This window comes from Aquarana catesbeiana, linkage group LG10 (assembly GCF_042186555.1).
Source record: "Aquarana catesbeiana isolate 2022-GZ linkage group LG10, ASM4218655v1, whole genome shotgun sequence".
Taxonomy (NCBI): Eukaryota; Metazoa; Chordata; class Amphibia; order Anura; family Ranidae; genus Aquarana; species Aquarana catesbeiana.
This window is the reverse complement of record NC_133333.1, coordinates 248,733,917-248,746,254: the sequence shown is the minus strand read 5'-3', so window position 1 is coordinate 248,746,254 and position 12,338 is coordinate 248,733,917. Positions and strand designations below refer to the sequence as shown.

Genomic DNA, 12,338 nt, shown 5'->3' with positions numbered 1-12,338 from the left:
TCCGTGAGGCGATCGCGGGTATCCCCGCGGCTATCGAGTCCATGGGACCCACGACCCGACTCACGGAGCTCCTGGCCCACGCGCACGCGATGGCATGGCGGCAAATTCAAAGGGACGTACCTGTACGCCCAGTTGCCCAGCCGTGCCATTCTGCCGATGTACACCGGCGTGCGCCGGTCGGGAAGTGGTTAATAGGTAGAGCCTGAACGTTAGGCCAAGTTTTTCTTGATTTTGCTGTTTCTCGGTCACCACATTTTGGTCTATAACGGTATAGGACAGGGGTGTCAAACTCAATTTCATTGCGGGCCACAGCAGCTTTATGGTTGCCCTCAAAAGGCCAATTGTATCTGTAATGCCCTGTACACACGACCGGTTTTGCCGTCGGAATAAACTCCAAAGGTTTCTCTGACGGAATTCCATTCAAGTGGTCTTGCCTACCCACGGTCAAACCAAAGTCCGACCGTCCAGAACGCGGTGACGTACAGCGCGTATGACAGGACTAGAAAAAGGAAGTGCAATAGCCAGTAGCCAATAGCTTCCGTCTCGTACTTGCTTCAGAGCATGCGTTGTTTTTGGTCCGTTGGAACAGCATACAGACGAGCGGTTTTCCCGATAGGAATTGGTTCCGTCGGAAATATTTAGAACATGTTCACTTTCTAGGTCTGTCAGAATTTTCGTTAAAAAAAGTCAGATGAGGCCTACACACGATCGGAATAGACGATGAAAAGCTTCCGTCTGACTTTTTCTGTCGGACATTCCACTCGTGTGTACGCGGCGTAAGAGTATATCAATTTATTCAGAGCTTTTTTTCTCAGCGAATAGGTGACGGAACTCAACCACGGCCCTGAATGGTGAATGTGGCCAGATTGCACTAACAGTGGGAGGGTCTTAAAGGGGCAACAAATACCAGGAGTGTGTTATTTGCAGAGTTCAGGGGTGTGCTATATACAGAGTTCAAGGTTGCACTGTGTACAGAGTGCAGGGTTGAGGAGTGCGCTACTTACAGAGTGCAGGGTTTGGAGTGTGCTATGCACAGTGTCCAGGTTTCAGCTCTTTCACAGGCTAATGCTGCATCCAACACTGCGCCTAAATCTCCCTTGTCCCCACCGTGAGTGCAGGGCAGGCAGGGCTCTGTGAGAGCCACCGAAAGGAAAGCTGTCCTTGTAAACACAGAAGACATCAGTAAAAAAAACCTCAAATAATGTGCAGCGCAACCACAACCATGCTACAATAGCAGAATAAAAGCAATTGCTTTTATTCTGCTATTCTTGCATGGTTGTGGTTGTGCTGCACTTTGAGGTTTTGTGCTTATTGGTGATAGAACACACCTTTGTGCTTAGCTGAACCACCTGTGAGTGTATATTTATAATTTTAATTTTTTGGAAAGTGTGGAGTAATTCGTTTTTTTTAGTCTAGAGGACTTCTGTGTTTACAAGTCACAGTGGTGAGAGGAGGTCGGAGGGAGAGAGTTGAAGGTGACAGAACAGAGTTCCGGCTCGTCCCGGTTGAAAAAAAAAAAGCCCTGGTGCGAGGGCCACATGAAATGTCTTGGCGGGCCGGATTCGGCCCCCGGGCCTCGTGTTTGAGAAATGTGGTTTAGGAGGAAGCTTCTGCTCTTTGACATTTATTTGACAATGGTTATGCCTTTGTAAACTTTGCAATAAAAATTATTGGAAAAAAAATATATAAACAGTGGATGATAAAATTATTTTTAACACTGTAAAATATATAGAAAATATCAAGCATAATTACATTACAAAATCACTGTCAATTTTTTTTTTTTACACAATAAAAAAGTGAAAGTTACACAATAGGTTGACAATTTTTTATGGTCTCCAAAGACCATCCATAAATTTCCATGTTGGTTATTACTTATAAAGGAATATAAAGTCTGCTCTACAGCCTTAAATTTTTTTAGGTAAGAAACAGCATTGCCCATGAATAACGAATCCATTTTCAACATTCTGGAATGACGTTGTAGCTTTTGTACTGACAACGATGGTTTGTCAACAGGGGCAATATTTTTGGGATAATGGTGACTTAGTGAAGTCCACTGAAACTAAAGTTGACCTTGGAGAGCAGAAAAGATATGGTTGTATATGTTGTACACAAAGTCTTGACGGCGTGCTTCGTATACAACCCTTAAAACCCATTGACCTCTTGCCGTACTGTACCGGCCGCTGTAACCTTCAGTTTTGGTTCGGTCGCTATTGCTTTGGCCTGAACCGGTATCCTGTAAATTTGAATTGTGCTCAAGAATAGACAGTTGCGTCCTTGCTACCATAGCGTCAATAAAAAAATGATTTCTTTTCGGTTTGTATTTTAAAGCCGCGCTATGGAATATTTCTAGATTTCCTGTGTGGCAAAATAAAGTGAGTCTTTCGATATCTCTAAGCCAAGTCTTTCTTAGAACGATGTCTTTCAGCTCTTTGTAGGCACATGATCCATCTCTCAACCACTTCCGTGTGATATTGGATTTTTCACTGATGGGAGAATGCTTGCATTCTTTGTAGTGTTCACATCCATGCCATTGGTGAACATTGATCACGTGATATAACACCGAACACCACTGTTCTTTTAACTTTAAAGCGTTGCGCTCACAGTTAGCTGATGCCCACCATAAATGATTTTTTACGGATGGGATCCATGGCGCCAACTCAGAACATCCTTTTTTTTTACTGGCCACACCAAGCTTCGCCCCTACCGATTTTGCCATACGCCCGACGTCAAACTGATGTAGAATGTTGGAGTATTTTTCTTGTAGGAGTTTTCTAATAGTAACATTCCTGTCTGTGCAAATAATACGGACGTTTAGCCCTCTGTCTTGCAGCTCATCTAGCGCTCTCACAAAAGCTTTGCCCTCCAAAGCAATGAAACTGGAACTCGGTGTTCGTTGTTCCACAGCAAAGCCAACTATTTTTTGGGTTTTTGCTTCCACGAAAGAATATGTGCAATATTTGGCATTGGGACCAGGGCTATCACATTGTCCGTCCCCCGATAAACAGACTGCCTGTCCAGATAGTTGGGCTATTGTATGATTTTGATCTAATTTCCAATGGTAATCAATGGCAGGGAATAAGTAGCTTTTCTGATATTTGTAATAGGCGGTTTTGCTAATGGACATCATCCCTAGTAGCCTAAGAAAACTTTCTATTTTCAGAAAATTGGATCCGCTGCACAAAGTTGAACTTGCGATTAAAACATCGCCTACTGGGCGGTTCCCTATGTTCGGCTGACTTTGCCAAAGTAGAAAGCGATGGCCTTCTTTACAAATGGCGTCGACAGACAGGCAAGAACCGCACAGGTCTTTTTTCACTTTTGAAACGGAAGCATCGCAACCCTCATACTTGCAGCGCACCATGCCCAAAAGATTGTCCAGGCAGCTTTCGAAAACTAAAAATTTTCTTTCCTTTGCAAACCCGGAACCGGAACCCGCGGAGGTTAATTTTGACTTCCCGAGGCTGTAAAACCGATCTGCATGCGGAGTACCCAAGCCGCTTTCCACATTTCCTTGGTTGGAATCGTTGGCCGGATTATAAGATAGGTCAACATCGTCCATTTCACTCTTTACAGATGGCTCCCGGCTGCGGACGATTGGAGCCCCACGTTGCGGTGCGTCCGGAATCGGGAGGTCATCGTTTTCGTCTGGAGGAGCGCTGTTCATCAGTTGCACGCGCGGCAAACCTTTTTTTCTTTTTTTTGAAGAGCTGGATAAATCGCACTGTATGCCAACATCTCGTGTCTCTGGACAATGCTGTACTTTTTTATTTTTGCAACCAAAGAACGGTAACGTTCCAATTTTTTTATTCTTGGAATGCATACTAAAATCTGTCATGACGCCCTTAGACCAGGTTAGTCTTTTCCTGGACTGAACATAACTTTCCGAGGTAGTAAGGTCAAAATGGGGAGTTTCTGGAAGACTCGAGAATTCCGACACAACTTCACCGGCACTAGATACAGATGTATTCTCGGTTTGCATGCTTGAAGGAAACGAAAGGGTTTTGTTTGCATCGCCGTCATTGCGTGCGGTTTGGTCGATCACATTTAACGAAGTATCTCTGTTCTGTTCAGTGCAAAGTCTCTTTTTTCTTCTCTCTTCATCCTCAACATCAGTGCTGGCGCTAACTGTAGGAAATATACTGGGGTAGGCTTCTTTTTTCTTTAATTTCATTTTTCCATACACATCTTGGTACATGTCTGCTGCGAAATGCTTAGAGCATATTCTATACGAATCGTTAGGTTTACCCAGCCATACTTTCTCAACCGTCGCCGCTATGTTGCTTTCATCGTACTGACCGGTCTTCATAAGCCATTGCTTTATACGTTCTTTGTCGTTAGGAAAGACGTGGAAAATTACATTTCTCTCTTTTCTTTTCCAATGAGAAGTACATTTTTTAACAATACAAGAAGGCATAGTGAAATCTTTGATGGTATAAGCAATTTGCTGTTACAATGCAATAGGTGTATGTCGATTTGTAAGAGATTGTAATTTTTGTTGAAGAAAAAAAAAAATGGTTCTTTTCCATAGGATGAGGATCAATTTGAGCAAACGATGAGCCAAAAGTTTCTCTTTTCAAAAGGCAAATATTCCAAAAGATAAAATCACGTGCAGAAAAGTTCAAATCGAAATCGTTAAAATCGTTTCAATTTTCCAAAGACGTTTCAGCGTAAGGAACCTGTCAAGAAAATTGGAGTTGTCAAAAATATTGGTATTGACTTTTTAATATATTTACAGTTATTTTTATATAACTATTACAAAGTCATATGCATGTTCTTCAAGGCTTACAAGATCTCCCGATTTACAAAATATGGCTGAAATACTGCTGTCAAGTTCTAAGAGGGAGTTACCTGTACTTTCTCCTAGCCACTTCAAGACCAAGACTATTTCTGGCACTTGTTTGCAAGTTAACCGCTTCAGCCCCGGAAGATTTTACCCCCTTCCCGACCAGAGCGCTTTTTGTGATTCGGCACTGCGTCGCTTTAACTGACATTTGGGCGGTCGTGCGACGTTGCACCCAAAAAAAGCTGATGTCCTTTTTTTCCCACAAATAGAACTTTCTTTTGGTGGTATTTGATCACCTCTGCGGTTATTATTTTTTGCGCCATAAACAAAAAAAAAGCGACATTTTTGAAAAAAAAACCCCAAAAAAACGTAATATTTTTTACTTTTTGCTATAATAAATATCCCCAAAAATATATTAAAAAAAAAACAACAATTTTTTTTCCTCAGTTTAGGCCGATATGTATTGTTCTACTATTGTTCTGTTTTGGTAAAAAAAAAAAAAAAAAATTGCAATAAGCGTATATTGATTGGTTTGTTATAGCGTCTACAAAATAGGGAATAGTTTTATGGCATTTTTATTATTATTTTTTTTTTTATTAGTAATGGCAGCGATCTGATTTTTATCGGGACTGCGACATTATGGCGGACACATCGGACACTTTTGACACTATTTTGGGACCATTGTCATTTATACAGCGATCAGTGCTATAAAAAAAAATGCACTGATTACTGTATAAATGACACTGGCAGGGAAGGGGTTAACCACTAGGGGGCGATAAAGGGGTTAAGCGTGTCCTAGGGAGTGATTCTAACTGTGGGGGGGGATGGGCTTCAATTCACATGACAGCGATCACTGCTCCCGATCACAGGGAGCAGTGATCTCTGTCATGTCACAAAGCAGAACTGGGGAAATGCATTCTTTACATAGGCACTTCCCCGTTCGGCGGCTCCGTGAGACTCCGGGAGACCAGCGGACATCGAGTCCACCAGTCCCTCGGACACTGTCACGCTGTATGCGACGGGCGCGCGTGTGCCGGCTTGCCCTGCCATTTACAGGTACGCCCATTTGCCGCTGCAGGCGTCACCCCAGTACAACCACTTGAAGCAATAGCGGTAATAATTGGTAAGTTTGTTACCGATACCGATTCTTCAAAAAAAGTGAATATCGGCTGCGTCGATAGTCGGTCGGCACCTACTTAGAACCCCCAAACGTTATATATAATTTTTTAGCAAATACCCTAGAAAATAAAATAAAACGGTCTTTTTGCGCAGCAGTCTTTCAAATGCATTTTTTTTTGTTGAAAAAATACACTTCACTGAATTTAAAAATAACTAAATCAGTAAAGTTAGCCCAATTTTTTTGTATATTGTGAAAGATGATGTTACGCCGAGTAAATAGATACCCAACATGATACACTTTACAATTGCGCTCACTTGTGGAATGGTGACATACTAGGGTACTTAAAAATCTCTATAGGTGACGCTTTAAAATTTTTTAACGGTTACCAGTTTAGAGTTACAGAGGAGGTCTTTTGCTAGAATTATTGCTCTCACTCTGACAATTGCGGCGATACCTCACATGTGTGATTTGAACACCGTTTACTTTTGCGGGCGCGATTTACGTATGTGTTTTCTTTGGTGCGCGAGCACGCAAGGATGGGGGTGCTTTAAAAAAACATTTTTTTATTATTATTATTTTTACACTGTTCCTTTAAAAAAAAAAATTCTGATCACTTTTATTGTTGTCACAAGGAATGTAAATCCCTTGTGAAAGTAATAGGCAGTGACAGGTACTCTTTATGGAGGGATCTGGGGTCTAAAAGGCCCCAAATCCCTCCTCTGCATTTCAAAGTATTAAAAAAAACGCCAAAATCTGCATTTTTGAATACCTTGGATTTTTTAACCAGTTAACCACTTCAGCCCCAGACCATTTGGCTGGCCAAAGGCCAGAGCACTTTTTGCGATTCAGCACTGCGTCGCTTTTAACTGACAATTGCGCGGTCGTGCGGTGTGGCACCAAAATAAAACATCCTTTTTTTCCCCACAAATAGAGCTTTCTTTTGGTGGTATTTGATCACCTCTGTGGTTTTTACTTTTTGCGCTATAAACAAAAAAAGAGCGACAATTTTGAAAAAAAAACTAATTATTTTTTACTTTTTTCTATAATAAATATCCCCAATAAATATATATATATAGAAAAACATTTTTTCCCTCAGTTTAGGCCGATACGTATTTTTGGTAAAAAAAAATTAATTAAAAAATAAATAAAAAAAAAAAAAAATCGCAATAAACGTTTATTGATTGGTTTGCGCAAAAGCTATAACGTCTACACAGTAGGGAATAGTTGTATGGCATTTTTATTAATAATTTTTTTTTTTACTAGTAATTGTGGCGTTCTGTGACTTTTATCGTGACTGCGACATTATGGCAGACAGATCGGACACTTTTGGCGCTATTTTGGGACCATTCACATTTATACTATCAGTGCGATTAAAAATGCATTGATTGCTGTGTAAATGTGACTGGCAGTGAAGCGGTTAACCACTAGGTGGTGCTGTAGGGGTTAAGTGTGTCCTAGGGAGTGATTCTAACTGTGGGGGGGGGGGAGGGGCTGTGTGTGACACGAAACTGATTACCGTTCCCGATCACAGGAACGGTGTCAGTGTCATTAGGCAGAACGGGGAAATGCTTGTTTACATCAGCATTTCCCTGTTCTTCCTCTCCATGAGACGATTGCGGGTATCCCCGCGATCACGTGCGCGACCACACAGCGGCAAATTTAAAGGGACATACCTGTAAGCCCATTTGCCCGTCCGTGCCAGTCTGCCGACGTAAATGTTCGTGTTGTGGTCAGCAAGCTGCTAAAGACCAGCCGCCGCAGTTGTACTGCGGCAGGTTGGCTCTCCTGGGCAAATCGCCGTAACTGTACGTCGGCCGCTTTAAAACCACTAGGGGGCCCATGGCGCGACGCCGGAGCCACAATGACCGCCGGCCACCCGCAATCGCTCCTCAGAGAGACACAGAATGGGGATCTGTCAATGTAAACAGACAGATCTCCGTTCTGTCAGGGGAGGAGAGACAGATCTGCTAACCCTAGTGATTAGGAACAGCGATCTCTCTTCTCCTCCAGTCACTACACTGCCCCCACAGTTAGAAACACACGTAACCCCTCGATCGCCCCCTAGTGTTAACCCCTTCCCTGCCAGTGACATTTATACAGTAATCAGTGGCTATTTTTAGTCCGCCGCAATGTCGCAGTCCTGCAAAAAAAAAATAAAAAATCATTGATCACCGCCATTACTAGTAAAAAAAAAAAAAAAGAGAATAATAAAAATGCCTGCGTGTGCCTGATGGAGGCGCCTGTGTGTATGTGCGCACATGTGCCTGATGGACATGAGTGAATCGAGAGGTTTGTGTCTGCAGGAATGGACATGACAGAGTGTGTGGGTGTGTTGTGTGTATCCGATGGACATGATTATAAATAATTATTATAATCAAATTTTATAAACAAAAAGTTTACCGTGCTTTTGGGGTCAACAACAGAGAGTGGTAATCCCGATACTCCAATTATTTGATTCACAGTCTTTCGTAAGGTTGTTAAAATTTTTAAAACACCTATTTGAAAAAAATTACAATTAGTAAAATCTACTTTCGTAAAATAGTACATTTTTAAAGAAAAAAAAAAAGATTTCATAAAGAAAATGCACATATATTTTTAGGAATTGTATCGATAGTTGGATGGAGATGACAGTGTGTGTTGGACAGAGTATGTGTGAGCCGGACGGCGAGGGTGGGAGCCGGTGTTCTGCCGAGAAAGTTTCGCTCGGTGGATAAGGACCCCACTCTACTGCGCAGGTGCTTCGCTTGCGCAGTAGGATCCAGCGGAAATAGCCGAAGATGAATAGGGGAAAATCAGCTGTACACGGTGCCTGTAAGAGGGCCCCTCGCCACGCTTCGGGCACGGCCTCGCTTCGCTCGGCTCTTTTTTATTCCCCCTCTGGGTCCACTTGGATGGTGGGGAAGGAACCTGGACTCAGGGCGCAGGCGCCGTGTACAGCTGATTGTCGATTTTGTGCTTCGGCTATCTCCGGCGGCTGACAGTAGTTCGTACTGCGCAGGCGCTGCGCCTGCGCAGTACAGGGGGAACTTATCCGCCAAGGGAACTTTCTTGGCAAGACACTGGGTGGCGAGGGCAGGTCAGTGGGAGCCGGGCGGCGAGGGGCGGGTTGGTGGGAGCCGGGCGGCGAGGGGCGGGTCGGTGGGAGCCGGGCGGCCAGGGGCGGGTCGGTGTTTGCCGGGCGGCGAGGGGCGGGTCGGTGGGAGCCGGGCGGCCAGGGGCGGGTCGGCGGGAGCCGGGCGGCGAGGGGCGGGTCAGTGGGAGCCGGGCGGCGAGGGGCGGGTCGGTGGGAGCCGGGCGGCCAGGGGGCGGGTCAGTGGGAGCCGGGCAGCGAGGGGCGGGTCAGTGGGAGCCGGGCAGCGAGGGGCGGGTCAGTGGACAGTGGACAATGTTGAATGGAAATGTTTGTGTCTGCATGATGGAGATGACAGCGTGTGTATCGGATGGACATAATCATCAATAACTTTTTATATTGAAAGTTTGTTCTTGAAACATTTACCTTTCTTTCAGGTCACCAACATACAGTGACAATCTTGATACTCCAGCCAGGCAATTCACAATCTTTTGTAAGGTTATTAAAATTTTCAGGAAACCAATTAAAAAAAGATGACACTCAATATTCCTAAAATATAAAATAACAAATAAAAGAAAATAAATAAAAAAAAATACCACATATATAAAATTTCAAAGAGAAAATATGGTCATATTTTAGGAGTTACAGCGAAAATTTTTATTTGAACTGCAGCTGTAAAACAATTGTGACTATTTTTTATTTGGGTGGTTCTATGAATTATACTGTATATGGAGATGACCGTGTTTACAGTGTGTGCCAGACAGACAAGACATTGTGTCAGGGGACGGACGGATAGGACAGCGTGGAGGAAGAACGGACGGACAGGACGGTGTGGAGGAAGAACGGACGGATAGGATGGTGTGGAGGAAGGACGGACGGATAGGACGGTGGCGGGGGAAGGACGGACGGATAGGACGGTGTGGAGGAAGGACGGACGGATAGGACGGTGTGGAGGAAGGACGGACGGATAGGATGGTGTGGAGGAAGGACGGACGGATAGGATGGTGTGGAGGAAGGACGGACGGATAGGACGGTGTGGAGGAAGGACGGACGGATAGGACGGTGTGGAGGAAGGACGGACGGATAGGACGGTGTGGAGGAAGGACGGACGGATAGGACGGTGTGGAGGAAGGACGGACGGATAGGACGGTGTGGAGGAAGGACGGACGGATAGGACGGTGTGGAGGAAGGACGGACGGATAGGACGGTGTGGAGGAAGGACGGACGGATAGGATGGTGTGGAGGAAGGACGGACGGATAGGACGGTGTGGAGGAAGGACGGACGGATAGGACGGTGTGGAGGAAGGACGGACGGATAGGATGGTGTGGAGGAAGGACGGACGGATAGGATGGTGTGGAGGAAGGACGGACGGATAGGATGGTGTGGAGGAAGGACGGACGGATAGGATGGTGTGGAGGAAGGACGGACGGATAGGACGGTGTGGAGGAAGGACGGACGGATAGGATGGTGTGGAGGAAGGACGGACGGATAGGACGGTGTGGAGGAAGGACGGACGGATAGGACGGTTGGAGGAAGGACGGACGGATAGGACGGTGTGGAGGAAGGACGGACGGATAGGATGGTGTGGAGGAAGGACGGACGGATAGGACGGTGTGGAGGAAGGACGGATGGATAGGACGGTGTGGAGGAAGGACGGACGGATAGGACGGTGTGGAGGAAGGACGGACGGATAGGACGGTGTGGAGGAAGGACGGACGGATAGGATGGTGTGGAGGAAGGACGGACGGATAGGACGGTGTGGAGGAAGGACGGACGGATAGGACGGTGTGGAGGAAGGACGGACGGATAGGACGGTGTGGAGGAAGGACGGACGGATAGGACGGTGTGGAGGAAGGACGGACGGATAGGACGGTGTGGAGGAAGGACGGACGGATAGGACGGTGTGGAGGAAGGACGGACGGATAGGACGGTGTGGAGGAAGGACGGACGGATAGGATGGTGTGGAGGAAGGACGGACGGATAGGATGGTGTGGAGGAAGGATGGACGGATAGGACGGTGTGGAGGAAGGACGGACGGATAGGATGGTGTGGAGGAAGGACGGACGGATAGGATGGTGTGGAGGAAGGACGGACGGATAGGACGGTGTGGAGGAAGGACGGACGGATAGGACGGTGTGGAGGAAGGACGGACGGATAGGACGGTGTGGAGGAAGGACGGACGGATAGGACGGTGTGGAGGAAGGACGGACGGATAGGACGGTGTGGAGGAAGGACGGACGGATAGGACGGTGTGGAGGAAGGACGGACGGTTAGGATGGTGTGGAGGAAGGACGGACGGATAGGACGGTGTGGAGGAAGGACGGACGGATAGGACGGTGTGGAGGAAGGACGGACGGATAGGACGGTGTGGAGGAAGGACGGACGGATAGGACGGTGTGGAGGAAGGACGGACGGATAGGACGGTGTGGAGGAAGGACGGACGGATAGGACGGTGTGGAGGAAGGACGGACGGATAGGACGGTGTGGAGGAAGGACGGACGGTTAGGATGGTGTGGAGGAAGGACGGACGGATAGGACGGTGTGGAGGAAGGACGGACGGATAGGACGGTGTGGAGGAAGGACGGACGGATAGGACGGTGTGGAGGAAGGACGGACGGTTAGGATGGTGTGGAGGAAGGACGGACGGATAGGACGGTGTGGAGGAAGGACGGACGGATAGGACGGTGTGGAGGAAGGACGGACGGTTAGGATGGTGTGTGTTTAGGTTAGAGAGAAGGGTTTCTGTAGAAGAAAATAAAGTTAGATATAGACTCGGTGTCAGGTGACCCGGGTAGGCTGTAACCTTTGAACCCACTCAGCCTTGCCGGTTGTAATCTATGCAAAGTGAGACCCCCTCCCCACCCCCCACATAACACATTCTTGTGATCAGACTCAATGCTGCGACTGGCAGGAGGTGACCTCAGACACACACACTGCATGCAGTCCCTGCACCTTCTCCTCCACCCGGCTCTGACTCCATGCACCTCCCCGGGATCAGTCGTCGGTGTTGCTGGCCTGGGAGCTGCACCATGTATTTCCTTGTATTTCCTCCTCTGTCACCCCAAGCTTCTGCTGATCTCTCTGGTGGATCACCCCCCCCTAATGGGGACCATCCAATCCTAACTCAGGAAAGGCACCACATGACTTCAGCATGCCGAATTCTGCTGAGGTGTGGAGCAGCCAATCCTGGGAGAGCTTGAGAAGAAAGGAGGAGCGATATGAACCACAGACACTAGACACGTGCACTACCCAAAAATGTGTTTTTGTTTCATTTTCGTTTCATTGTTGTTTTATTTTTTATTTTTTTGCGTCTATCGGATCGTTCGTGATGAACGGCATTCATTACTTCGGATCATTTGTAACT

The 12,338-nt window shown here is 46.4% G+C and overlaps 1 protein-coding gene across 2 annotated transcripts; it reads right to left on the bottom strand.

Annotated features, from left to right (window-relative positions):
* Positions 1–1,693: 1,693 nt before the first annotated feature.
* LOC141111368 (uncharacterized) lies at positions 1,694–12,125 on the bottom strand. 2 transcript variants are annotated; one of them, XM_073603607.1, is made up of 4 exons: positions 11,907–12,125; positions 9,400–9,522; positions 8,304–8,398; positions 1,694–4,676 (listed from the first exon to the last, which is right to left on the bottom strand). In XM_073603607.1, exon 4 carries the CDS (start codon positions 4,412–4,414, stop codon positions 2,060–2,062), a length of 2,355 nt encoding a protein of 784 aa, XP_073459708.1. In that variant the 5' UTR covers positions 4,415–4,676; positions 8,304–8,398; positions 9,400–9,522; positions 11,907–12,125; the 3' UTR covers positions 1,694–2,059. The 2 variants fall into 2 exon arrangements, with proteins under 2 accessions (XP_073459708.1, XP_073459707.1); XM_073603606.1 differs by having other exon boundaries at positions 11,927–12,125.
* Positions 12,126–12,338: the final 213 nt, after the last annotated feature.